The 27,665-nt window shown below is 43.6% G+C and overlaps 1 protein-coding gene across 1 annotated transcript in view; it reads left to right on the top strand.

Annotated features, from left to right (window-relative positions):
• The window catches only part of EMF2 (VEFS-Box of polycomb protein), a 95,221-nt gene that overhangs the window by 42,062 nt on the left and 25,494 nt on the right, over positions 1–27,665 (top strand). Inside the window, exons 3-8 of the mRNA XM_087675092.1 lie at positions 20,655–20,886; positions 25,885–25,940; positions 26,489–26,657; positions 26,758–26,929; positions 27,017–27,067; positions 27,313–27,470. Of these exons, the coding sequence (XP_087531218.1) occupies positions 20,655–20,886; positions 25,885–25,940; positions 26,489–26,657; positions 26,758–26,929; positions 27,017–27,067; positions 27,313–27,470 (838 nt within the window). The remainder of the gene's footprint in view (positions 1–20,654; positions 20,887–25,884; positions 25,941–26,488; positions 26,658–26,757; positions 26,930–27,016; positions 27,068–27,312; positions 27,471–27,665) is intronic.

The following is a 27,665-nucleotide window of genomic DNA, read 5'->3' as shown; positions in this document are numbered from 1 at the left end:
AGAGGAAAAGGACGTAGAGGTCGAGGAAGAGCTCCACAGACGATGTATCATAACCGCTTCTGCACAAACCAAGCTTTCATGACAGCACTCCATGTGAGATAATCAGGTCCATGTAACTTAGCATCAGTGGAAGTGCACGGAGGAGCCATATGGAAGGTAGAGAGGAAACACAGCCAAAACACAAGCACAGACGGCAGAAAATGAGAGTTCACATGCAATATAACCCAAAAGCTAATCAATAGAAGACAAAATCTGCTGCAGAAAGTCAAAAAATCAGTCAAAAACTGCCAAAAACAGCAAAAACGGCCTGAATTAATAGTCACCCAGCCACGAAAGATGCTGAATCAGCAAAAATGCAGGCTGTAAACTGCAGGAAAACAGGTAGAAAACTGTCGCCAGCAGCTGCTGATAGAAAAACGCAGCCAGCAGAGGGTGCGGAGGCAGCAGGCGATGGTAAAATTGCAGAAAAAGCAGGTCAAACAGGTCGCCTGTATTGAGCAGCAGCCGCCTGAGCAGAAAAGGGGAAAACGGTCTTCAAATCAGCAATAAAACACAGCAGAAACACACATCCTGAAAACTGATACCATGTCAGAAGTGGAGCAGCGGTGGAAGCATAAACATGTGCTGAAATAAACTGCTGAAACACGTGACAAAAAGAAAAGAAAAGAAAGAAAGAACACGATACAGATGAGAACTCAGATGTATGCACGGGAAATGGAATCCATATATCTGAACACGAGACAGTCGCATACAACAGTGAGTCACTGGCTGTGTGGGCATTGGTACTGGCACTGGCTCCTCTCTCCACAGAGTCTGCAGATGGTGAAGATGATGATGATGATACTGACTGAGGAGGAGCCACTGAGAATAAATAGGCTGAAAAAGTGGGGAGCAATAAATGCTGGTTGGCCAGGATTAATGCTGGCCGACTGGTGCATAAAATGCTCCACTGGTATAAAATGCCACACCAGAAAAATACCTAAAATACCTAATAAAAATGCCCAGCCCATATCAAGCTCAGACTCACACATGAGCTGACAAATACTTTGCTAACAGTGTTCACACCCAAAAGGTGTAAAACACGGTAAGTGTCCAAACTATGTAACATAAGCACATAAAATAAAAGAGAATATAACTGGGGGAAAAGCCCTCTAATAAGGAGAGTAAAAAGTGTCTTAGTGTCCTATTGTGGATCACCAACACTCCTTTGTGAGCATAGGCGCTTTGACTGAAGAAACGAGTCAATCTTCTCGTTCCATGCACGTGGAGCCTGCTTGAGGCCATAAAGAACCTCCTTCAACCTGTAAACTTTCCCATCCGAGGATCCAAAGCTAGGAGGCTGCTCAACATAGATCTCCTCCTGCAAGTCACCATTCAGAAAGGCCGACTTCACATCCACTAATAGATAGGCCATCTCCTATGGCCAGCCAAGGCAAGAACAGCTCGAATAGTCACCATATGAGCAGTGGGGGCAAAAGTATCATGGAAATCAATGCCTAGGCGCTGAGCAAAATCTTTAGCAACAAGGTGAGCCTTGTGCTTGTCCAAAGAACCATCGCTAAGGTACTTCGTCTTGAAGATCCATTTGACACCAATCACTTTCTTGTGAGATGGACGAGGCACAAGAGACCAAGTGCCATTCCTCTCAATAGCCTCCAACTCGGCTTCCATGGCCTTCCGCCAATGATCAGACTGCAAAGTCTCCTTCACTGAAGTGGGCTCTCGATCCTGCATAACACGGGTCAGTAAACAATAGTTGGAGCAAACAAGCTCCAAAGAATGTGCTTGGTTCCTCTGTGACCTTTGCGGTCCATCCTGCGGTTCCCACTCCTCAGGGATCCCCTCGATCCTTGAATCTTGGAGTGTGTCACGGGCCCAATGAGAAGGAGGATGATTCTCTTCCCATTGCTCTCCATTTGTGGAAGACTCAAAAACATCCATCGGTGGAATCTCCTTGGGGGTGGCCAGTGGAAGGGAAGACTTGGAATCAGAAGATTAATCTCCATCAAAAGACTCTGGCTCCAAAGGAACTGTCTTGGGAGCCCAACTCTCCCCTGGATCTCCAAGAACGGGGTGCTCCTCACCTCCCTTTGTGGCCAAAACTTCCATGAACCGCACATCGCGGCTCGTGTAGACATCCCACTTGACGGGATCAAACAGACGATAACCTTAGGATTGGGAGCTATAGCCAACAAAAATTTGTCGTCGGGAAGCCGGCTCAAACTTGTCACGCTGTGTCTTCGAGATGTGCACATAAGCATCACACCCAAAGATCCTGAAATAAGAGACATCAGGCTTAGTCCCAAAGTAAGCCTCAAAAGGTGTCATCTTGTCAACGACCGAAGTGGGAGATCGATTGAGGATGTGAACTGCGGTAGCCACTGCCTCGGCCCACAGAAACTAAGGTGTCTGTCGGTGCTCCATCATGGTGCGCGCCATCTCGATCACACTTTGGTTCTTCCGCTCCAAAATGCCATTCTCTTGGGGAGTGTTGGTGTTAGCAAACTCCTGGTGAATGCCCCTATTTGCACAAAAATGAGCAAACTCATTAGACATAAATTCACCTCCCTTGTTTGAACGCAAGGTCGTCAGTCGCCGGCCAGAACGGTTCTCTTCAAAGAGAAGCCAATCCTTGAAGTGAGAGAAAGTCTCCGACTTCAAAGTCAAGAAATAGGCCCAAGTCATCCTGTCGTAGTCATCTATAATCAACCATAAGCTGCATCTCACCTCGCGCATCAATAGACACAGAAAAGCTGTCTCCAATGAGAATCTTGTTAGATATGCTCAATGCCCCACCCTCATAAGGTGCCACCAATGATCCATGGTGCTCAAAGTTGTAAGGCCCTTATTACGAGGAGAAGTCAAATGTGAGCCCGGACATTGGTTGAGTCCTGACTTGTATATCGGATGATGTCTATGTGATCGGATGGCAAAAAGGTGACCATTGTGGGTCTAATCTTTGGGTTGGACTGAGTAGTTAAGCTGGTAGCAACTGGAGGCACATTGCATTGAGTTGCGGGGTAAGAGAGTTAAAAGGGGCCTCTATTTTGGGGTCTGGGGGCCGCGGCAGCGGCCCTTGGTTGCGGGGTTCTAAGGGGGCCAATGGCCCCCCTAGCTGGGGTTCGGAAGCAGCGACCCTGGCTCGACGGTGAATGGAATATTCCTTGGAATATTCCCTGGCCGACTATTGAAGACTCATATGGTAGGTCGGTCACGCTGACCTAACCGCCTTCGCGGGCTATAAAAGCTAAACCCCTTCACAGCCATCGATTATCTATCTTTCACCCAGTTAGAGTTGTTCCAGCTAGCCTTAAGCTCTTCACCTATCTTCTGTCTAGATCGCCATCTAAGCTTCACTATGGAAGTGCACGGGTGGATAGAGCCATCTTTGTATCAGTTGTTTGGAGCTAAAGAAATTTTCTAATTCTCATCTTATCTATTGTGTATTCTCTATCTCTATCTCTTTCTCAGATTTTGTTCGTTGTGCCATGTAATTTTTACAAATCTTCCCACGCAAAGGTCGCAAATGGGCAACATCAACGGGAAAAGGACTCATGTGCCGGGAGGCACCACTGTCCATGATCCACTCATGAGCCTGGGGAGTTGCCATCGCAACATGAGAAGTCTTCGGTGTAGAGTCCTCAATGATTGCTAAGTGTAGAAATGCAGCTGATGAGGGTGCAGCCACCACTCCAGAATCCTTCGTGTACTTCTTTTTGGTTTCCTTCTTGTCTTTGTCGGGGCAATCCTTCTTCCAATGACGGGTCTTTCTACAAATATGGCAAGTCGATTCCTTCTCCTTGTCCTTCTTGGATTTGTTGTCCTCCTTCTTCTTTTGGTCCTTCTCCTTCTTTTGAGAGGCTTGACCAACCAAAGCCTCCGATTTGGAAGCATTTTGTCTCTTTAGCTGTTCCTCCTGGTCCAAGACCATAGGAACCAACTCTTCCCATCGAAGAGTTGACTCCCGTCCTGATGCAATAAGAGCGGAATAAAAGGTACCGAATCGTGGCGGCAACCGGGACAATAAAGTGATCGCCATGTCTTTGGAGGAAATAGGCTTCCTCGCATTTTGAATCTGCATTTGAAGCTGCCGAAGCTTGTTGATGTGTTTTCGAAGCGAAGAAAACTTATTCGTGGACAAGGTCCGCATCTGCACCTCCAAAGAAACCCTCTTCATCAGGGTCATCTGGTTGTACATCTGATCAAGCTCCAGTCATATCTCTTGAGCCACCGTCAAGTGCTCGATGTGAGCTATCACAGCTGTAGTGCAAGACAGAAACAGAAAAGATCGAATCCTAGCATTTAGTTTATCCCAATGAGACTGGGCCTTGGTCAACTCCGCACGAGCATTGGAAGAGAGTTTGGACTCATCCCTCACCGAGGACCTGTTAATCTCCTCTATTACCAGTTCCGCCAAATCATAAGACTCCAAAATGGCCAACATCATCACCCGCCAGATGCATAGCAGTCAGAAACGTTTAGAAATGAAACTTCAAAAACGTGTTTCGTAAGTTTCTTTCAAGAGGGGGTAAAATAAGAAACGTGGGTTTTTTTATATAGGGATTTTTAATAGTTTTGACTGGGGAAAGAGGTTCTAAACCTCAATGGAACTCTCTCTTAAACAAAGAATGGATAATCGATCTTGAGTGATAATAGAGTCAATTGAGAATAATACATTATACGCTACATATACATGATCCATTATTGACTTGTCACTTATGTCAAAGTTAGCAAGCTATACTATGGTTTAGACTCAAACATTATGATTCATACATATCATGCAAAGAAAACTGAAATTAACATGTAAATAGCTATCTATAATATGGACTGAGTCAAGTTGCAACATCATGATTCTCATTTCAAAACAAACTGACAAAATGTCAAAATCGAGAATGAATTGTAATATATTATAAATAACTCATAAATGAGACTAAAGTTGTATAATATTCAAATCTCAAGACAAAAATAGATACTAGATTGATAAAGTCCAATAACTAAACAAAATCACAAAAAAATCAGTCTCTTATCCAAAATCTTAGGCACTCATGAGTCATTACACATCATCATCATCATGTTTAACATCGCCCAATAGCTTTTGTCAAAAAAACTATGTTTTGAGTTCCAACTCACCAAAAAAATTTTAAAAAATAAAAACACCCACGTTTTTTACTCTCAGAAACGTTTCGTACTTTAAGAAACGTTTCGTAAGTTTTGAGCTCAAAGAAACGTGTTTCTTAGCTGCTATGGCCAGATGCGGTAATTGTCACCATCAAGCTTTTGATCCGATAGAAGAGCCAGTAGGACAGACACCTTTTTGTCCTTGATCGTCTGAAACTCTAAATCAGTCTATGTAGACATGTTAACGTGCAATACCTGCACAAACGCAAAATCAGCCCCCTCTGACTGTGAAAACGTAGCCTTCTAGGGCTGGTTTCTCCGCTGCCCAAACCTTCTTCACTTGCGGAGGTGATGAAAAGGTAAAATTTGCAATGGAAGGCCTCAAACGCAGCCTTCCTCCCTTTTGAAGAGCAATAACCTGCAGCAAATTCACCGATTAGACTCCTTTCCTGCACGTCCACGCTCACTTCAGCCTTGATCCGATGCGCAGCCCTCCCACTCGCCCTCGAATCCTGGAAATGCAGCCTTGTGTCGCACTGAAATCTCCTCTTCAGATAGGTTCAGACCTCAGTCAGTCCATCTTCACCGCTCTGATACCATGTCAGAGTGCAATGATACGGAAGTGTAGGACATAGACTGAGAGAGAGTGAACACAGAGAGAAGAGAGAGAGAGAAAAGGAGATAGTGTAAACGCAGAAAATCTACAGTGTAATATACTATATAAGAGTGCAGAAATATACACAGGGGCAAAGGAAATATCTGTGTGTCTCTCTGACTTGATGACCTCGATCTCCATCAGCCCAAGCACAGTCTGTCTAACAACAGATCTCAAGACCAGAATTTGAAATGAATGAATGAGTGAGTGTGCCACCAACTGGCTATTTATAGCCAGAAAATAGGAAATACCAGCACCAGGTCGGCTACTGCAGTAAAAAACAGTAAAAAACTGTCCAACTGCAGAAAGTCTGACTGCAGCTGTGCTGACGTGGCATCCTACTGCTAACATGGCATCATGCTGCTGACGTGTCCTTTGCTGTATGCTGTATACTGTTGTACTGTGTAGAAACCCTAACACAGCCTGTCTAGGGAATGACTCTACCTCTAACAAATAGTAGTGCAAAGGCCCTAAGTTTGACATCTCAAAAGTTTGCTGTAAATTTTTCTTGAATGCTGAAATCTGATCAGCATGTGTTCTTGTGAGCAGAAAATCATCTACATAAAGGCATATGACCAGCAAGGATCCCCCCTCTTTGCATGTGTAAAGAGTAGATTCTGATGAGCTGTTAATGAACCCTTGGTTGAGTAAAAAGGCATCAATTTTTGCATACCAAGCTCAGAGAGCTTGCGTTAAACCATACAAAGCCTTTTTCAGCTTACATACCAAGTGTTCGGATCCCTCAACTGCAAAACCAATGGGCCGTTGTACATACACTTATTCTTGAAGTTCTCCATGTAAAAATGTAGTCTTAATATAAAGATGGTGCACAGTCCAACCATGATGGGCAGCCAAAGCAACCATAGACCGAATGGTAGCCATATGGGATGTAGGAGCAAATGTCTCCTCATAGGCAATGCCCTTCTTTTGCGCGTAGCCTTTGGCTACAAGCCTGGCTTTATACTTTTCAATGGATCCATTTGCATTTTCTTTTAGCTTAGAGACCCACTTTGTACCAATGGCTTTCTTTCCAACATGCAATGTCACTAAATCTCATGTTTGATTATTTATGATAGAATCGAATTCAACTTGGATTGCTACCGTCCAATGCACACTTTGTTGTGCATCCTCAAAACATTCAGACTCCTTATCATTAAGTGTGTGTGCTGCCATAACAAACTCCATTGTATTAGTATGATTATGCAGACGGGCTTGTCTTTTAGTAAGACCAGCAATAGGAGCATCCAAATGACTATCTTTCATAGTTTGCAAGTACCATCTAGGCATTTGCCTAGCTTCTTGATTGTGTATAAGCTCCTGTTGAATCTCAAATTCAGCATCTTGCCGAATATTCAGATTAGCCATAGGTTTGTGCATTGCTCAATAGAGCAGTTGGCTGAACATTGTGTTCATTTATTGAAGCTCTAGTTGTATCACCAAAAGAAATGGACAGCAGCCCTTCAAACACATCATTTGCAGCATGATATGTATCAAAACCAGCAAGGGATAATTCTGATTTGTCATCAAAAACCACATCTCTATTGACAAAGATTTTCTTGGAAACAGGATCATACAGTCTATATCCTTTGCTCTCATTGCTGTGCCCTACAAAATTGCATTTGACAGCCTTCTTGTGTAACTTTTTCTTAGTACTTCGGGAATATGAGCATACGCAAGATACCCAAAAGTACGAAAATGGCCAATTGAAGGTTTCGGGTTGTTCCAAGCCTCAAAAGGTGTAATATTTATTAATGCCTTGGTAGGGCACCTGTTCAAAACATGGCAAGCACAACGTAACTGCTTCCATCCAAAAACCATGTGGCAAACTCTTAGCTTTTAGCATACATTTGGCCATCTTCATGAGTGACCGATTTTTTCTTTTTGCAGACATGTATTCCCCCCCTCGTTCCGAACGGAGAGTCTTAGTCTTGCAACAATATTGATTTTCAACAGGTGCAACAAAAGCCAAAAATGCATCATACACCTTTGACTTTTTCACCAATGAGTATACCTAACAAAAACGAGTAAAATCATCAATAAAGGTGACGAAATAATAACATCCACCCAATGACTTTGTCTGCATAGGTCCACATACATCCGAATGCACAAATGGTTGCCTTAAAAACAATATCATGAGGAAACGCGAATCGATGCATTTTTCCCAAAATGCATCCCTCACAAATATGCTCAGGAGGTCTCTCCAAGAGAGAGAAGCCATCTAGTGTTTGAGTATGCTGCATAAGCATCAAACTGTCATAGTTGACATACCCCATGCGAGCATGCCATAACTCTGCCTATGATATAACAAGAGTAAGAGTAGATGCTAAATAGGCTGCTTGATCAGTCAAATAGGCATCTAACTCATATAGTGCGTGACATAATGTGCCAATCAAAACCAAAGTTAAGAATTCTTTATCTTGGACCATACATTTGTCATCATCAAATGTGACCTGCATATCGCACTTTGCTAAAGAAGAAATGGAAAACAAATGCTTATTTATGTCTGGCACGTATAATGTATCTTGTAAACGGAGAGTAGAGCCATCTATGGTTGTCAAGACGATCTTCCCAATATGTTTGACAGGATAAGAGACATGGTTGGTACCTTGCACATACTCCGAGAAATTCTCATGGTGAGATTTAGGGGATTATGAAAGGCCAAATAAGAGGGCGGCGACGAATTCAGATTAGTAGAGATCAATTGTACATTCGAATAATACTCATCTATATTCATTAATTGCTCACACAAGTTGTGGATTTTATTAAGATGATCTTGCATGAAATCACCTTCATTCATCTTCACATTCTCAAGCTCTTTCTTCAAGAAAGAGATGCGTGTCTCATTTTTTCCAGCAAACATCTACTCAAGTGTGAGCATGGTTCTCGTGAAGAGGTTGCAGACCATATGTATGGGATTATAGGTCATTGAACTGCTAATGCAATCACTGACAATGCTTAAGCATTTTGTGTGTCCCAAGCCTTTTGTGCTCCTGATCTCTTGGGAAGTGGTTGAGCTGGAGTGGGCCGTTGACCATGTTCTCCTGTAGGAGGTGTTGTAGGAGCTCAATTCTAGGACGTACTTCCTCACCACTAACATAATCCCAAAGGTAGATATACAAATGGGCTATTGAAGTATCTTTTTGAGCCAATCTCTCTCACCACCTAGAAAACACAAGTAGAGTGGGCAAGCAGATTGCTGAATATATATAGCTTAAAATATGGCCATAAAATGATTAGGTTGGTAAAACCGGCCAATTGGTTGAAATTTGTTGATTGTGTTAGCGATAAGCAACAATCGAACTGCCACGTGGCAGTGCTATCTATTTGTCGACCTGCCTAGAATGAAGTTTCTGCGCCTAGTGATTGCTTTGTGTGTGAGAGAAGTAACTATACAATTGTAGCTTGACAATGCCAGTCCAGGGGATGAATACATCTCTAACATTTGCGTGGGTTGTAGCCTTCCAGTTTAGATCCATGGGAGTAGAAATAACCTTAAATCCCTCTATTTTAAAAGTAGTCAAAAGCTCTTGCACATACCATTGTTGGGAGATGAAAATCACCCTCGGAGTATATCAAATCCCATGACATACAATCGGGGATCAACAGTGAAATACCGATACTCGGATACCCTAGCTTCCCTTGGAGGAATGAGTTCTTCTCCTCATTCCAAGCACATAGAGCCTATTTGAGGCTGTAAAGGGCCTTCTTTAACATGTAAACTTTACTATTGGAGGAGGAGAAGCCAAAAGGCTGCTCAACATAGATCTCCTCCCTCAAATCACCATTAAGGAAGGTAGACTTCACATATATTGATAAACAGGCTCTCTCCTATGTTTGGCTAAGGCCATCCAAGCTATAGGTGCAAAGATATCATGGAAATCCATGCTTGGCCATGCAAATCCTTTAGCAACGAGTTGTACCTTGTGCTTATCTAGAGTGATGTCCCTATGGTACTTGGTCTTAAAGACCCACTTGACTCCAATCACCTTCCCATGAATCGGCCATGGCACAAGATCCCAAGTGCCATTCCACTCCATAGTATTCCAACTCCTTTTCCATAGCCTTCTTTCAATGATGTGATTGCAAAGCCTCTTTCACAGAGCTAGGTTACCTATCTTATATGGCGCAAGGCATCGAACAATACTTAGTGCAAACAAGCTCGATGGAACGTGCTTGGTTCCTCCAAGACTGCCATGGGCCAACTTGTGGCTTGTCTCCTCAAAAACTCCCTCAATCCTTGCATCACGGAGTGAATCATGTGCTCAACGAGGAGGAGGTTGATACTTCCCTTGTCACTTGGCCTTTGATGACGTCTTTGGAACATCCACCATTGCCGACTCAATGTGTGAATTTGGTGGTGAAGCAATCTCCTCCTCCACTAATTTAAAGTAGATGTTGCTCGATAATTTACACAATGTCATCCATCCAATAGGGTATTAGGTCAACCTTGATTATTTGAGACTCCCACTACATCCTTAAAAAGTGGGAGTCGTGAACATTCTCAATAATTCCCATTGCTTTCTCCCCACTTATTACTTGAGACACATGATCAACCATGTAATGTTACTTTCCCTTTCACATGATCACCATGAAATCAAACTCGAGGAGTAGTAGGCTATGTGGAGACTCAAGAGGTATAGGTTCCAAAGGCATTGGCTTAGGTTTCCAACTGTCACTTGGATCTCTAAGTACGGGATGCTCAATCCCCTCTACAACTGGAAACTCCGCAAACCGAACATCTCGACTTGCTTATATCTCTCGTGAAACGGAATCATAAAGCTTGTATTGCTTTGACTGCGAGATATAACCCACGAACACCCATCTTTTGAAAGCCAGCTCAAACTTATCTCTCTGTTAGGATTTGAACATATGAATCATATCCAAATACCTTGAAATATGACACACCTAGCTTTTGACCAAAGTAAGCCCGAAAAGGTGTCATACAACCGTGGTCATTGTAGGGGATCAATTATGGATGTGGAAAGCAGTGGCCATTGCTTCAACCCATAGACGTTGGGGTGTTTGCTGATGCTCCCAGCATAGTCCTTTTTATCTTGATCATAATGTGATTCTTTCGCTCCAACATGCCATTCTCCTATAGTGTGCTTGTGTTGGAAAACTCTTGGTGATTATCACAATCTGCACAAAACCTAGCTAGGTCGTTGGAGACAAACTCCCCTTTGTTGGAACTCAGGGACTTGAGTTTCCTATCAAACATGTTCTTCTCAAAGATCAACCGATCCTTAAAGTGTAATTTGTCTTGACTTACCAACCATGCAGCCCAATCAAGAGTATTTGCAAGGAATAGGCCATATATTGCTGGCTCAGTGCTCCCACCCTTCACACTTGCCAAGGGGCATGTTGGGACACCCTTGGTACACTAGTGGGTGATAATGGCCTAGACTGGAGGATAGGGGAACTTGATAAATTGCTAATGGATTCAAGGTGCCTTAGATGTATAATCTACTATCCTTTATGTGAGAGAGGATAGGATCGAATCTCAGCACAGAAAACGATTAGACAGTGTGAGAGTAAAGCACGACACCCAATGCAAAATAGACTGAAAGAGTGTAAGCTGAAAGTACAAGGTACAATCCTTAAACCTTAGGGTTGTAGGGGGTATTCACACTCGAACACGGTAAGTGCCTGTAAGTGTGTGTCATAAGCAAATACGAAATAATACCATAAGTCTGGGGGAAAAAACCTCTCCTACCGAGAGTAAAAAGTGCCCCAATGTCCTATTGATCACCGACACTCCTATGTGAGCGTAGGCGTAAGTGAGGCATGAGTGAAATACCCAACAAAACCCCTAGAGTGAAGAGTGATCAAGAGTACAAGGATCATTCGACACCAAAGAAGATCAAATTTAAAGCATGGCGAAATGCTTCAAATTTTTCACGAGGAAGAGCTTTGGTGAAGATCTTTGTCACAGTGCGTGCATGAAACACTGGGTTTCGTGCCATTGCAATGGCACTCTGACTGTTAGTGAACAAAGGAGTAGGCTCCGTAACAGATACATCTAGATCAGCTAGTAAGCGTCTAATCCATACGCATTCAACTGTGGTAGCGAAAGCTGCCTTGTATTCAACTTCACATGACGATGTGGCAACAATGGACTGTTTCTTGCTAAGCCAAGATATGCAAGACGAGCCAAGAAAGAAACAATTGCCACTAGTGGAGTGACGTGAATCATAATCACCAGCTCAATCAGAATCATTGTAAGCATGTAACTGTAGTGGTCCCCCCTTGGCATAAAGCAATCCAAGAGATCTAGTACCCTGCAAGTAACGAAGACACGCTTAACAACTTGCCAATGTGAAATGCGTGGCTGATGCATATATCTGCTCAGGGATGAAATTGCAAACTGTATGTCTGGCCTAGTGTTGCATAAGTAAATAAGATATTCAACTACTGGAGCATACGTGTGTATATCAAACAAATCACTGTCATCATGTAATGACAATTTAAGTCGAGGTTCCATTGGTGTACAAACTGGCTTGCAATCCTGTAAGCCAAACTTCTCAAGAAGTTTACCAATGTATCTTGACTGCGATAACCCAATACCTCTAGCATCATGTATGAACTAAATGCCCAAGTAATAATGCAAAGACCCCAAGTCTAACATGTCAAAATTTTACTGCAAATTTTGTTTAGATGCTGAAATCTGATCAGCATGTGTCCCTGTAAGCAAGAGATCATCAACATAAAGATAAATGATCAGCATGGATCCCCCCTCTTAACATACGTGAAGGGTAGACTTAGATGAGTTGTTTATGAACCCTGGCTAAGCAAGAAAGCATCTATCTTTGCATACCAAGGTTCTAGGAGCTTGTTTTAAACCATATAAAACTTTTTTCAGCTTGTCGACCAAGTGTTCCAAAAGAGCAATGTCGAAGCAGGACTACATTGGAAATCTGAAAATTTTCAGAAATTGCAGGAAATAACTTTCTACAATTAGTGTACAGAGGTGCACTCTGTCAAAACTATCTGTTATGCACGCAGCCCAACGTGCAATTAGTGTTCAGCAACACTGTACCAGCAAAATCCCCAAAATTTCTTGCCTTAGTTTTGTCAAAACCGTCTTGTAACTGCAATGCATATGCCAATGTTCCCAGAAAACATAAAAGCCCCAAAAATTTTTGATGAATGTGTCCAGAAATTGCATTCAATGTGTCCAGACACGTTTTTGAATGGTGTGTTTGTGGCGTAGGAACCCCTGCTTCCAGAAATTGCAATTGGAATTATAAAAAAAAAACCGTATACCACAGAAATCACGTGTTGTTTGGCGGCAGATGTCAGGCAGGTTGACTTGTGCTTCAGATGGGCTGTCTGCACTGACGTGGCGAGGTAGCTTGAGAAGTGGCTGTGTCAGGCAGGTGACGTGGGGACCGTTGGGCGAGCTGGACGTTGGAGGCTGGAGCAACGTTTTCGAACAAGAACGGTGCAACACGCAGGGGTGGGCGCTGGTCTAGGCGGATACCGGTGGGTGTGGCGACTGCTGACGGTTGGTCAGACACAGGCGACGCTCGAGACAGCTGGTGAGTGTGGCACAGGGGTTTCAGCTAGGACAGGGGCGCAGTTAGGGAGACGAGGGTAGAGGCAGCTTGGCTAGCGAGCTCCCTGGCGGACTGGTGAGCTACAAGATGGTGGTGCAGTTGTGCTTCCTGGTGCCACAGGTGAAGAACCTGCTTGGTAGTGGTAGTTGGTTCTTGATTGGCGGTTGCCGAGCAGAGTTGTACCTGAGTACAGCTGAGCTGAGCTGAACTCAGCTGAACAGAGCCAAAGCTGCTCTGATACCAAATGTGAGAGAGGACAGGATCGAAGCTCAACACAGAAAACCAGTAGACAGTGTGAGAGTGAAGGACACCCAATGCAAAATAGATTGAAAGAGAGTAAGCTGAAAGTACAAGGTACAACCCTTAAACCTTAGGGTTGTAGGGGGTGTTCACACCCGAACACGGTAAGTGCGCGTAAGTGTATGTCATAAGCACATACGAAATAATACTATAAGTTTGGGGGAAAAACCTCTCCTATCGAGAGTAAAAAGTGCCCCAGTGTCCTACTGATCACCGACACTCCTATGTGAGCGTAGGCGTAAGTGAGGCGTGAGTGAAATACTCAACACTTTAGTTACTCTTTTCCAATGTTGAAGTACACATAACTCATCTCATAACCTTGTGGTCTTGAAGGCTATACCCTTCCAGTGTCTAAATTGGGGACTACTATTGTGTAGTGCTTTACAGTTTTGGGGACTTAACAACGTAGGAGAGTAACTAGAAGGTGGGCATTTAAGTAACCTCCATTATGGACCAGCATGTTCACACCAAACACAAGTTATTGAGCTTTGGACATGACATCATAGAGCTATAGAGGAGGGGAAGTATGGAGCCTATGACAAGGCATGATAGATGTGAGAGCCCCCTCTTTGCCTCTTGCCCCATTTAGGATATACTAGATTTTGACATACCCATAGTATGGACTTTAGTGGCAGATTGCTCATGATGATTGTACTCCTATAGCACACTAGGCTAGACAGTGCATGGGATGCATTTGACTAGATTTAGTTTCTTTTTGTGATACTTGGGACATGGACTCGTATATCTGTTTGTTTCTTAGGTCAATCAGACCTCTACAGTGAATGGCTAAGGATGGAAGGAGCAATGATGTAGCCAAGATAATACAAATGATGTCATATGAACAAGGCTAGCTCTTGTGTTGGTTGAGGCTCTCTTCTAGGTGTTGATCACTTAGTGAGACTACAAGGGATGGCTTCAGATGGGTACTCTAGAATTTGGTGTTTCGAGGACATGGGAAAGTTGGATGGGGTTGCTTCTATATTGTTTACTAAAGGGTTATCTTCAGTCAAAAGTGTCAGATGGGAGAGGATCGAGGTGCAGCTGAAGTGCAGTAGACAGTGTGAGAGTGAGAGACAGAGTTGAGCACGACACCCAATGCAATAGTACTGAATAGAGTGTTAGCTGAAAGTACAAATGATAACCCTTATACCTTAGGGTTATAAGGGGCTGTTCACACCCGAACACAGTAAGTGCCCGTAAGTGTGCACCACAAGCACATACAAAATAGTACACATAATCTGGGGGAAAAAACCTCTCCTACCGAGAGTAAAAAGTGCCCCAGTGTCCTAGTGATCACCCGCACACTCCCATATGAGCGTAGGCGTAAGTAAGGCGTGTGAGATACCCAACAAACCCCCCTGGAGTGAAGAGTGATCAAGTGTACAAGGATCATCCGCCACCAAAGGGCGTCAAATTCAAAGCATCGCGAAATGCTTCAAATTTGTCTCGTGGAAGAGCTTTGGTGAAGATGTCTGCCACATTGCTGGTGGTAGGACAGTAGACAAGGCTGATATCACCTGCATGTAGCCTCTCTCTTACAAAGTGGTAGTGAATCTCTATGTGTTTCGTGCGAGCATGAAACACAGGGTTCCGTGCCACTGCAATGGCACTCTGACTGTCAGTATATAAAGGAGTAGGCTCCGTAACAGATACATCCAAATCAGCAAGTAAGCGTCTAAGCCATACGCACTCAACTGTAGTAGTGAAGGCTGCCTTGTACTCAGCTTCACATGATGACGTGGCAACAGTGGATTGTTTCTTGCTAAGCCAAGAAATGCATGACGAGCCAAGAAAGAAACAATTGCCACTAGTGGAGTGACGAGTATCAAAATCACCAGCCCAATTAGAGTCACTGTAAGCATGTAACTGCAGTGGTCCCCCCTTGGCATAAAGCAATCCAAGAGCTCTAGTACCCTGCAAGTAACGAAACACACGCTTCAGAGCTTGCCAATGCGACATACGAGGCTGATGCATGTACCTGCTCAAAACTGAAACGGCAAACTGTATGTCTGGCCGAGTGTGGCATAGATAGATGAGACATCCCACTGCTGGAGCATAAGTATGGATATCAAACAAATCACTGTCATCATGTAATGACGGTTTGAGCCCAGGTTCCATGGGTGTACAAACTGGCTTGCAATCCTGTAAGCCAAACTTCTCAAGAAGTTGCCCAATGTACCTTGACTGACATAATCCAATGCCTCTAGCATCATGTACAAACTGGATGCCCAAGTAATAGTGCAAAATACCCAAGTCAGACATGTCAAAAGTTTGCTGTAAATTATTTTTGAATGCTGAAATCTGATCAGCACGTGTTCCAGTGAGCAAAAGGTCGTCTACATATAGACACAAAATCAGCATGGATCCCCCCTCTTTATGTACATAAAGGGTAGACTCAGATGGGCTGTTTACAAACCCCTGACTAAGCAAGAAAGCATCTATCTTTGCGTACCAAGCTCGTGGAGCTTGTTTCAAACCATATAGAGCTTTTTTCAGCTTGCATACTAAATTTTCTGAGCCTTCAACTGCAAAACCAATGGGCTGCTGTACATACACTTCTTCCTGAAGTTCCCCATGTAAGAATGCAGTCTTTATATCCAGCTGATGCACTTTCCAACCAAAATGTGCAGCCAAGGCAATCATAGACCGAATGGTCGTCATACGGGAGGTAGGAGCAAAGGTCTCCTCATAGTCAATGCCCTTTTTCTGTGCGTAGCCTTTAGCTACCAGCCGTGCCTTGTACTTATCTATGGATCCATCTGCATTCCTTTTCAATTTGTAGACCCATTTCGTACCAATGGCACGCTTGCCAACTGGCAAAGACACCAAATCCCAAGTATGATTCTTATGAATAGAATCCAATTCAGCTTGCATGGCTGCCATCCAATGCACACTATGTCGTGCATCCTCAAAACATTCAGGCTCCTCATTATCATGAGTACATGCTGCCATAACAAACTCCATGGAATGTGCTGAATCATGCAGTCGAGTTTGCCTTCGAGTACGACCAGCCAAGGGTGTTTCCAAATGACTATCTCTCATAGTCTGCGTGTACCATCTAGGCACCTGTCTTGCTTCCTGACTGTGTACAAGTTCCTGCTGAATTTCAGTTTCAGCAATGTGCTGATTTACTGCATGTTCCATAGGAGCAGCTGGCTGAACATTAGGTTCATTTGCTGAAGTACCAGCTGAATCACCAAATGTGATGGGCAGCAGCCCTTCAAAGACATCACGGGCAGCCTGATATGTATCAAAACCAGCCAAGGATAATTCTGATTTTTCATCAAATACAACATCCCTGCTGACAAAAACCTTCTTGGTCACGGGATCATAGAGTCTGTAGCCTTTGCTTTCGCTGCTATATCCCATAAAGATGCATTTTACAGCCTTGTTGTCCAACTTCTTTCGAAGTACCTGTGGAATATGGGCATATGCAAGACACCCAAAAGTACGGAAGTGGCCAACAGAAGGTTTGCGGCTGTGCCAAGCCTCAAAAGGTGTGACGGTTTTCAAGGCCTTGGTAGGGCATCTGTTCAAAATGTGGCAAGCGCACATGACGGCTTCCATCCAAAAACTATGAGGCAAACTCTTTGCCTTCAGCATACATCTGGCCATCTCCATGAGTGACCGATTTTTCCTCTCTGCTACCCCATTCTGCTGTGGAGTATATGCAGTAGTGTACTGATGGATAATGCCCTTCTGCTGCAAATAAGAATTCAGCATAGAGGACATGTATTCCCCCCCTCGGTCCGAACGGAGAGTCTTAATCTTGCAACCAGACTGAGTTTCCACAAGTGCACTGAAAGCCAAAAATGCATCATACACTTCAGACTTCTTTTTCAAGCAGTAGACCCAGCACAAACGTGTAAAGTCATCAATAAATGTTACAAAATAGTAACAACCACCCAATGACTGTGTCTGCATGGGCCCACAAACATCCGAATGCACAAGCTGCAATCTGGCTGTTGCTCTAAAAGCAACATCACGGGGAAAAGAGAAACGATGCATTTTCCCCAAAATGCAACCCTCGTATAAATGCTCAGGAGGTCTCTCCAAGAGAGGTAATCCATCCAACATCTGAGTACGCTGTAATAGCATCAAGCTGCCATAGTTTACATGCCCCAAACGAGCATGCCATAACTCTGCCTCTAACATAGCAGGAGTAAGAGTGGATGTCAAATATGCAGACTGATCTACCGAAAGAGCATCCAACTCATATAACCCATGACACAGAGAACCTGTCAAGACCAATGTCATGTGTTCCTTGTCACGGACCATGCAACGGTCATCATCAAAGGTGACCTGCAAACCACAACGTGCCATAGAAGAAATGGAAAGCAGATTCTTCTTAATGCCAGGCACATACAAAGCATCCTGTAGGCGGAGAATAGAGCCATCAATGGCTGTAAGCTGAATCTCCCCAATACCACGAACAGGGTATGATGCATTATTAGCACACTGAACAGACTTCCCAACGGGAGGTGCACCAAGAGAAGCAAACAAATCTCTACGAGATGTGATATGCCGTGAAGCACCACTGTCAAAGAACCAAGTGTCAGCATCTTCTGTAGAGCTAAATGCTCTATCAGCCCAAGAGACATCATAACTGCAAGTGTAAAAACAATAGTCCCTGTCTGCAACAAAGGACGCGGACTCACTAGCAGTGGAAGGAGCTGCAGAAACAGACATCCTTGACTCCTTCTTCTTTTCTTTGGCGATGCGCTTCCTGCACTCAGTGATGTAGTGGCCAGGCTTCTTGCAGTAATGGCATTTTCCTTTCTTGGCTTGCGTGCCCCCCTGTTTCTGACTTGTCTGTGAAGTGTTACTACTACCAGAACTCTGCGAAGCATTTTTCCCTTGGCTATTTTTACCCTTCTGCCTTGACATAAAAGCCTGCTCAGAGGCTATACCATCCACACCACTGTTCCGTCTAGTTTGTTCTTCCTCTAGAAGCAAACTGACAAGCTGAATGAAAGTGATGGGCTCTTTCGAAATCCTCATAGTGAGGTTCAAGGCAGTATGAAAAGCCAAGTAAGAGGGAGCCAGTGAATTCAATGTCGTAGAAATCAGCTGCGCATCTGAGTAGTACTCATCCACATTCATGAGTTGCTCCCGCAAGTCCTGAATTTTGTTGAGATGATCCTGCATAGAATCACCCTCATTCATCTTTAGAGTCTCTAGCTCTTTCTTCAAGAAAGAGATGCGAGTCTCATTCTTTCCTGCAAACATCTGCTCCAATATCAACCAAGCTTCTTGTGAAGAAGCTGCTGAACGAATATGAGGAATGATAGAACGCTGAACTGCCAATGCAATCAGCGACATAGCCTGTGCATCCCGTGTATCCCAAGTTTTCTGAGCTGCAGTTCTTGGGGGAAGTGGCTGAGCGGGGTGAGGTGGAGGGGGCTGAGGTTGCCCTCTTGCACGTCCTCCTGGAGGAGGAGTAGCGGGACCCACAACTCCCGGTCGTGCTTCCTCTCCACTGACATAATCCCACAAATTTTTGGCCACTAATACATTCTTCATCATGAAAGACCAAAGGGAATAATTGTTCCCATCCAATCGGTCTTCCTTGGACACATAGGTGAATATATCTCCTCCCTGATTTGCCATTATTTCCCAAAAGGTAATAGAGCAATGTCAATGCAGTACGGGCTGGAAATCTGCAAATTTCCAGAAATTGCAGCAAACACAAGTCTGCAATTAATGTGCAAAGGGTACTCTGTCAAAAAAAAAACTGTCACTGATGCACGCTTCCCAAGGTGCAATTAGTGCTCAGCAGCACTAAAACATCAAAAGCCCCAAAATTTTCTGCCCAAAATTTCTGTCACAAATGTCTGTTACAAAAGGCCCCAAAATGTGCATTCAATGTGTCACAGACAGACACAGCACGTTTCCCAATGCTGAAAACTGAACCTGCTGTTCAGCACGTTTCCCAATGCTGAACCTGAACCTGTTGCACGAACTCCTGTGTAAAAGAAAAGTGCAGAATGTTACCTCTGCGTGTTGACGACGGGCACGATTCCCGAGATAATGACTGCTGGGTACAGTCGGACTGACGCACAGGTACAGGCGTGCAAGTCCAGTGACACGCGCAGGCAGGACTGGGCGCGCGCTGGGCAGAGGAGGCGGTACCCAGGACTGGGTGGTGGAAACAGGTGGCGCGCTGGCAGCTGGAGCTGACGGAACAGTCTAGCTCAGCGCAGGGAGGCTGCGCAGGCAGACTGACAGGCGAAGGGGCACGCTGGGCAGACACAGGGCAGAGGACACGCTGGGCAGAGGTGGCAGCACGCAGGTGTGGCGCGCTGGGCAGGGCGCGCTGTGCAGGACAGATAGCACGCTGTGCAGGACACGCACAGGTACAGGCGGCTGGGGCAGAACTGGCGGGGGCTGGCTGAACTGGAGTGGGCTGCAGACTGAAGACTGCTCTGAGCTGAGCTCTGATACCAAATGTCAGATGGGAGAGGATCGAGGTGCAGCTGAAGTGCAGTAGACAGTGTGAGAGTGAGAGACAGAGTTGAGCACGACACCCAATGCAATAGTACTGAATAGAGTGTTAGCTGAAAGTACAAATGATAACCCTTATACCTTAGGGTTATAAGGGGCTGTTCACACCCGAACACAGTAAGTGCCCGTAAGTGTGCACCACAAGCACATACAAAATAGTACACATAATCTGGGGGAAAAAACCTCTCCTACCGAGAGTAAAAAGTGCCCCAGTGTCCTAGTGATCACCCGCACACTCCCATATGAGCGTAGGCGTAAGTAAGGCGTGTGAGATACCCAACAAAAAGTGTATGATAATTAGATTCCTTGAATTTAGTTAAGAGCTAAATGATTATGTAATCTACACTTCAGTGGCACATGTTTATTGGATAGAACTGTATAAGTTTGAAGCAAAATACTTGTCTTTCTGCATCCTCTGTGTTTAGGCTCCCAATGTAAATACATGAACTTTGGTGAAAGGAATGTATTGTGTGTGATTTGGCATGCCCTTGAGGTTTGATGTATTTTCCATTTACTTGCAGGAGTATCTCACGGATGAATGGCCAGCAGCGAGGTAATTCAGGTGTAAGTCCTGGTAGGAATATGGAACCAGTCCATTTGACAGAGCAATCAAGGGCTGAACAGCCTCGAGGTTCCCTTTCTCGTAAAGGTCATTCTTCCCAAATTGATGTCAGAGCAGCCGAAGAGAGCTTGTCGCTATACTGTAAACCTGTGGAACTATACAACATTATTCAACGGCGCGCACAGAGAAAGGTGAGTTTTTGAAATCATGTATCAAATTCTTTTTGCTACTACAAAGGAAGTGCATAGATACAAAGACTTTAATAGCTCCAGACATGTTTCTATAAATGATATGTTAGGTTTTTTAGTGTTTAATGTTTCACATGGTGAGGATACCTTTAACCTTTATGTCAAAAGCTCACCATTCAAAGCACTAATCTTGAAAGTATTTTTGAGAATTACACTTTAAAATTTGTGGCTGAAGTAAGTTGTCTCTTTTAGGCTTGCTTGTCTTGGCTTTAGTCAATCTGTCTGGGAATATATGCATTCAAATAGAAACTGAACAAATGTGCAAGAGTATGAGTCTGTTCAGGGTCAATGTGTATGTGCAAGGGATTTTAGGTATAAATCCTGGATTCAAATCTACTGAATGGATGAGAAGAGAGAAGAGAATCCATAGATCTGATAAGTTTTACAAGCAGTTGTGTCTGCTCATAGACAGAGTGGCCATAGGTGGAAAATCTAGTAATAGAGTAGCTTGCATATCTAAAGTTGAGTTGTAGTTAGACATTGAGCAGGAGAGGACTCCTGTGACAGAGAGCATTCTACCATCTCTGGCTTTGTTTCATCGCTTCTTGAGAGGCTTTTGGGAAAAAGTAAGGAATGTGTCCAGAAGGTGAAGGAAAGGTGAGAAGCCTTTCTTTCTTCGTCTTTGGGAGCTTTCTTTCCTTTGTGCCATGGTAAGGGTCTAGGGCCCATCAATCGGGCCCAAAACAAGGAACAAAAAAATCAACATCTTTTATTCAAGCTCCAGAGCAGCCAGGATGGTAGTTCCTATTTATTTCTTTTGTTTTGTAATTTTAGAGGGCAGCCATTGTAGCTGTTTGGGCTTAGTGAACTATGTATTAGTTTGCGTTATGTAAAAGGTAGTGCACAACATTCTTGCATAATCTGAGGCTGTGATTGCTTCTCTATCCAAAAGCTGGTTTCCTTTCTTGAGAAAATCCCCGTATTGTCAAAGGGTCTTCAAAATCTGTGTGCTGTAAAGAGTCCCAAATTTGAGCATACATATCCTTCATTTGTGTAAAGTCTTGGTCTACTGGAGCTATTTTTAATCAATGGAAGTAATACCACAAGAATGACAAGGTTTGGGGCCAATTTGGTGGTGGTGTCTCTGTGGAGGGGCAACTGAGCTCCCTTGTGTTCTGTCTGCTCTGTGATTTCAATGGTGTTTGTAGTGAAATGGGATGGCCATTTTCTAGCTTCCTGTCCCAGTTCTATTCCATTCCTGCACCATCCCAATGTTAGAGTCCCTTCTCAAGGTGACATGAAATGGCAATTGCTATCCCCATCCTTATTGCGATTCCTGTTCCTGTCCCCAATACAAAACACTCCTAGGTAGAAAGTTGCATATCTGTCTTGTTGGGAAGCTCAAAATGCAGGTCCCTCCAGCATGCTGCCAAGCAAACTGCTGCTGAAAGGCTGTTGGGAGTCCAATACTTCTGCTAATGTGAAAACATGCCTGCCTGAACTGATGACAAAGGTTGCCAATTAGCTGAGGTGTGGTTGTATTTGAAGTAGGCCAGCACAAGGTTGCAGCAGCTAAAACGCAGCAATGCAAATCAACACCATGTCTGTGGCTGCGGACATTCTTGCCAAGGGAGATTAAAATGGGGAGATGCAACAGCTACATCAATCAGAATGTGAGAGTGTGCAGTTTAAGAAGGAACGGAGACATGAATAAATGACACCATGGAACTGAATAGGCTGATGTGGGATTAAGTGTGGCTGTCCCTCTTGGTCCCTTCTCATTGAGTTTTGTTGGACTTTTGTCCTACCAAAACTCAAATAAAAGAAATAACTTAGTTTATTTGGAAGGATTGAGCTCGTGAGTTGAGACGATCCCATAGGGCTGCACAATCCATCGATTTCCCCTCATGGGGATGGGACAGAGTATAGGAAGGATAACAAGCTCCCAAAGATCGAAGGTGTCAAGCATGCATTTCACCTTTCATGACCAAAGCGAATAGTTGGAACCATCGAGCTAGTCCTCTTTGGGTAAAGAAGGGAGAACAGGCACGTGGACAAGTGGTGCCATGCTAGACATTTTAAGCTAGTAGAACGGGCTTTATGTGAAACACGTAGAGAGTGGGGAGGAGAAGGCTGCCCTAAATGATGAGACCGTACAAAAGGGCTTGGTGACCTCCATTCATCATCCTCCTTGTCCGAGTCATCAAAACCTCGTGTGTTTTGTTGTAGGAGAGCCTGAACAAAGGGAAAATCTGCAACACTTGTAACAAGAGAGTTGTGGATGTTGCGCATTTGTTGTATAGCACTTGTAAAACACAAAAAATCTGCGTTTTCTGCAGCAAACAACTGGCTTAAAATTGAACTTTCAGCAGCAGTGCAGTTTCCTCTTTTTCTGGAAACCCTCTCCCCTCAGGTAGCAGCCTGCTATCCACACCAGAGACGGAGAGGACTGCAGCCAACTTATGAAGTACCTGCAAGAGACAGAAAGAATGATCTGTCCACTGCTTGCGAACTACTATAAATAGCAGTACGACTCAAAAACTATCTGATTGCTGCTGAACAACTGCAATAAAGGCAGTCCAAATGCATTTAATGTAGCAGCAAATGCTGATGTGGCAAATTGCAGGCAGGTGGGCAGCACATGCTAACAAGCACTGGAAATGCACACAAAACTAAGAGGAAAACACAATCAAACCTCCAAATGTCCGTGCCAAACTCTGACTATGGCTCACAACCAGGAGATGATAGATCGACAAAGTAAGGCACACTAACAGTTTCATGCTCTCACGAAACAAATAGGGATTCATTACCAATATGTCAAAGAGAGATCTTATGCAGAAGAGATCAATAGTCAACTTGATGTATGTTCCCACACAGGAAAATGTTGTAAACATTTTCACCAAAGCTTTACCACATGAGAAGTTCGAGGCTTTCTCCAAGTCCTTGAACTTATTACCCTTCTGTAATTGATGATCCTTGTAATTCATCACATTGGCACTATAGGGGGGTGTTAGAGTTTGCCAATTTTGGGTAGTGCCCTGCCCAATGTAATTCGCCATACACTTATTTAAGTGTCAAAGTGTGATGTGTCTTAGGACTTTAATGTGGTGACACTAGGTCCTAGAGTTAAGTTAATTCAATTCTATTTAGGGTGTGGAAGGTTGGTTAGGCCAACCTTAGGCCTTAGTTGTACTCGGTATTTTGATTATGCTGTACTCACTTGAGCTAATACACTCTCTTTAGTTCACACACTATCTATTGCCTACTGTTCCTCGTTTCTCTCTCCTCCATAGCCAGCTGGTTTCTCACAGAGTTACGGGGGAAACTACTCTATGCCATGAGACCAAATCCTCTTGGGGAGAAGCCTTGTATGCTGCACCATATCATAGTGCCGATGAAGAATGCATTTCAATTGAGCAATATGGCTTTGAATACTTGAATGGGAGTAAAAAATAAAGGCATTCCGAGTGACCCAGTTATGCCAAGATCCCTAGAAATGCAGAAAGTGGAAAACTATTTTCATGTGCAGCTAGACAGGGTTTGAGAATTTTGGCTTGCCAAACCCCCAATCCTAGGGACACAGTGCAGGTCCCACCACTCATTGCAAATCTTTGACAAAAGAGATGAAATCATCATTACCACCAAACAGGAAAAAAAGGGTGGTGGCCTCTATGCCCATTTTTTCCTTCTTCAAGAGCTTGGCATGATCTCTAGGTATTAGTAGAGCCTCTTTTAGGTCTACCACTTCCTTATTGTAGCTGTGAGGTAATAGGTTGTAAACGTTCTTGATCAGCTAAGGGTTCTTTTCTTTTGCAGAACCTTGTTGTTGCTAGTCTTGTTGGGCAGTGGGGATGCTTTATCTTTCTGTTCCCTTGGGCTCTGTTGATGTTGTTGCCACAAATGTTGTCTATCCAATCATGCTGTCACCTTAGACATCATGGCATGGTGGTGGTCAGTCTGGTGGTCAGTCTGGTCTTCACCTCGTCGACATCCTGCAGTTCCACCTGTCAGATCGCTGCCTAATCGCATCACCTTTGCTTTGCTGACTATGTCACTTGTCTATAAATTCATTTGCTGACCTGTGCTTATGTCATCAGTTCATTTGCTGAGTCATTGAGTGCGTTTGTTGACCTGTGTGCCCATGCTAAACATGTTACCTGTTGCGTTTCATTGCTTGTAGAGGTTTTCCTTTGCCTTCTGCTTTTTTCTGCACTGGTACAACCTTCAATTTGCCTTTGCCCTGTGTTGAGTTATTGTCTGCCACGATCTTCCTCAGATCCCTCTTCATGATGAACTTTTTTGGACAGGCCTGTGCTCTGATATCCTGAAAGAAAACTGAACATGGGATCATACCCTGAAAGAAAACTGAAGGTGGGATCAATTACTCACAGTCAATTCAGAAAAATGGAGGGAAAAATGTGTAGAACATACAAAGTGACTGAGTGATGTATCAGTGGATATTAATAGATGACCACGGATGCCACTCTAGGGCCGTCAAGTGCGCACAAAATGAGTTAAATAGTGGGGTGCCTGGACAAAAGATGGAGGTGTCCAAATTGGAGGTGGACACTTCTCTCAACCCTACTAAAGTTTTCAAGAGTTGATCACTGTCATGCATGCCTATCTCAAGGTTGGAGCCATTATTTATTGGTCAAGCCATATTTTTGGACCAGATAAGTCAAAGAAACTATATAGTTGACTAAAGATATTTTGACTTTAACTGTGGAGGTTTGTCCTGGCTCTAGGAGTCAAGGTACATAAAGCTGTACAAAAGCAGCCAATGCTTGTGACTGATCAAAGGTGCAAGTGATTTTCTTTGCATTCTAGAAATGAACTGTCCTTTCACAGACAGGGATGTGATTGTTCTTGTTTAGCTCTATCATGTCAGGAATTGTTGTTTTCTTGCAGTTCATGACATTGTTCTTAATGTACTGCACTCAGGAAGTTCTTATTGTTGAGCTGTTTTCAGTCACTTACCGCTTTGTGTGGTTCTGTTCGCAGCCTTTTTTCTTACAACGCTGTCTGAGCTACAAGATAGAGGCAGCACATCAAAGGCGGTAAAGCATCTATCTTTGTGGGGCTGGTTAAAAAACTGAATGCTATAAAATATTGGGTCTTTCAGGATGAAATCAATGAATTTTAAGTTCAAATAGGTGACCTTTATTGTATGCTCACTGAGTAATATGGATATACTGCATCAACATATTGTGCACAAAGTTTCAGGTGGCATATCAGGGAATCATACTCTCTTATGACAAAATGCAATCAGTTTTTCAGAATCATGTCTGCATGTATAGGACTATGTAAAGTGAGAGTATTAACAGTAGAAAACTTGGGAACTGTATGCTTTTATAATGGCCAGTTTATGGTCCATTTGAGTCCTCTTCTGAGAAAGAAATGGCCCATCTGAGCCTGCATGTGGCACATACATAAGCTTGCAACAGAGGGATCTTGCATTGGTTGGAGGTCCGATTTATGTGATGTGGTGGCATCTTTACTATAGTAAAGTTTTTGTTATGTACTACCTCATATGTGTCAAATACTTTTCAGACATATGTTTAGTGCTTAGTTGTTTGATTGCACAGAAGCTGTTGTCTTTCTGCAGTATAAAACTCTCGATTGCAGTCATCAAGGTGTCAGCTTTAACATGTGATATACGATCGACCACGGGAAAGCCAAATGGAAGATGTTCTGGTCCAGGAAATGACCTGCAGGAGCAGTTGTTCCAGTCAGTCCTTGTGATGTTGACCAGTCCTGTATCCATGCAAGGCATGGTATGCATAACTCATGCATGGTTTCTGTCAAGTCATTGTTGCCTTGTTCTTCCCTCTAACCTGTTCTACGCATGGGCTTTTGGTGAATTGAGCTTCTCAGGGCTATACTGGGTTTCGGTTGAGCCAGACACGTATATTGAGGGCCATATCAGTAAATTCATCATCATCTGAAAACATAGGACAATCATCAACCACTTTTGTTCTTCCAGAGGTTCGCAAATTGCTTCTTAGTGCAAAGAAGGATGGTGCTGTCATTTTGTTCATCACATCTGGTATGCTTTCAACAGTAAAATATTATTCATAATATTTCTTCAATCTTTGTGCTCCCATCTTATTTGTTGTAATTTGAATTTATGCAGCGGATTTAAATCCTGGCTGCAATGGAAACAATGCTCAAATTGAATCCTCAAGTAAGATCTCCAATTAGACACCGTGTTATGAAATGTGCTATTTTCAGATAATAGTCTTTAACACACGGAATTGGAATTTCTGTTGCTTTTGGCTTTGCACCGGAAGTTTTTTCATAAAACAGTCTTTAACATATGGAATTGAAAATTCTGGTGCTTTTGGTTTTGCACTTGAGAAGTGGATGTGCAGATAAGTTCTTTCATTCTTTGAATCAATTTTCACAAGCATGTGATGCTCATTGTTACAGTGAACAATAATCAATCGATCCTTTGGGGCAGCGTTTCCTTGGCAACTCTATGCCAAACTTGGCTTCACCCATGCAGTAATAATGGTCATGTGACTGGAACTGGTGATGAAATATCTGAGGGCTTTTTGCGCTTAGATCTTTATCCGAGTAAGTTGCAGGTATCACTTGTTTGCACCTGCTATCAACATTTAGTTTGAAATTTTTTGGACTAGTTAATGTAGTGCATTTATCTGGAGGATGCTTCTTCAGTTTGTATTATGTCCTGGAATGTTGCTTCTTCCTTTTGCCTTAAGCACTGTTCTGAATCTTGACTTTCTGGTTCATTTCTGTTTTTAGCTATAGATGCCTGTTTT

Source organism: Lygodium microphyllum, chromosome 3 (genome assembly GCF_053477565.2).
Source record: "Lygodium microphyllum isolate KBCC chromosome 3, Lygodium_microphyllum_v1.1.10, whole genome shotgun sequence".
NCBI classification, from domain to species: domain Eukaryota; kingdom Viridiplantae; phylum Streptophyta; class Polypodiopsida; order Schizaeales; family Lygodiaceae; genus Lygodium; species Lygodium microphyllum.
This window is presented reverse-complemented; position numbering and strand designations above follow the sequence as displayed.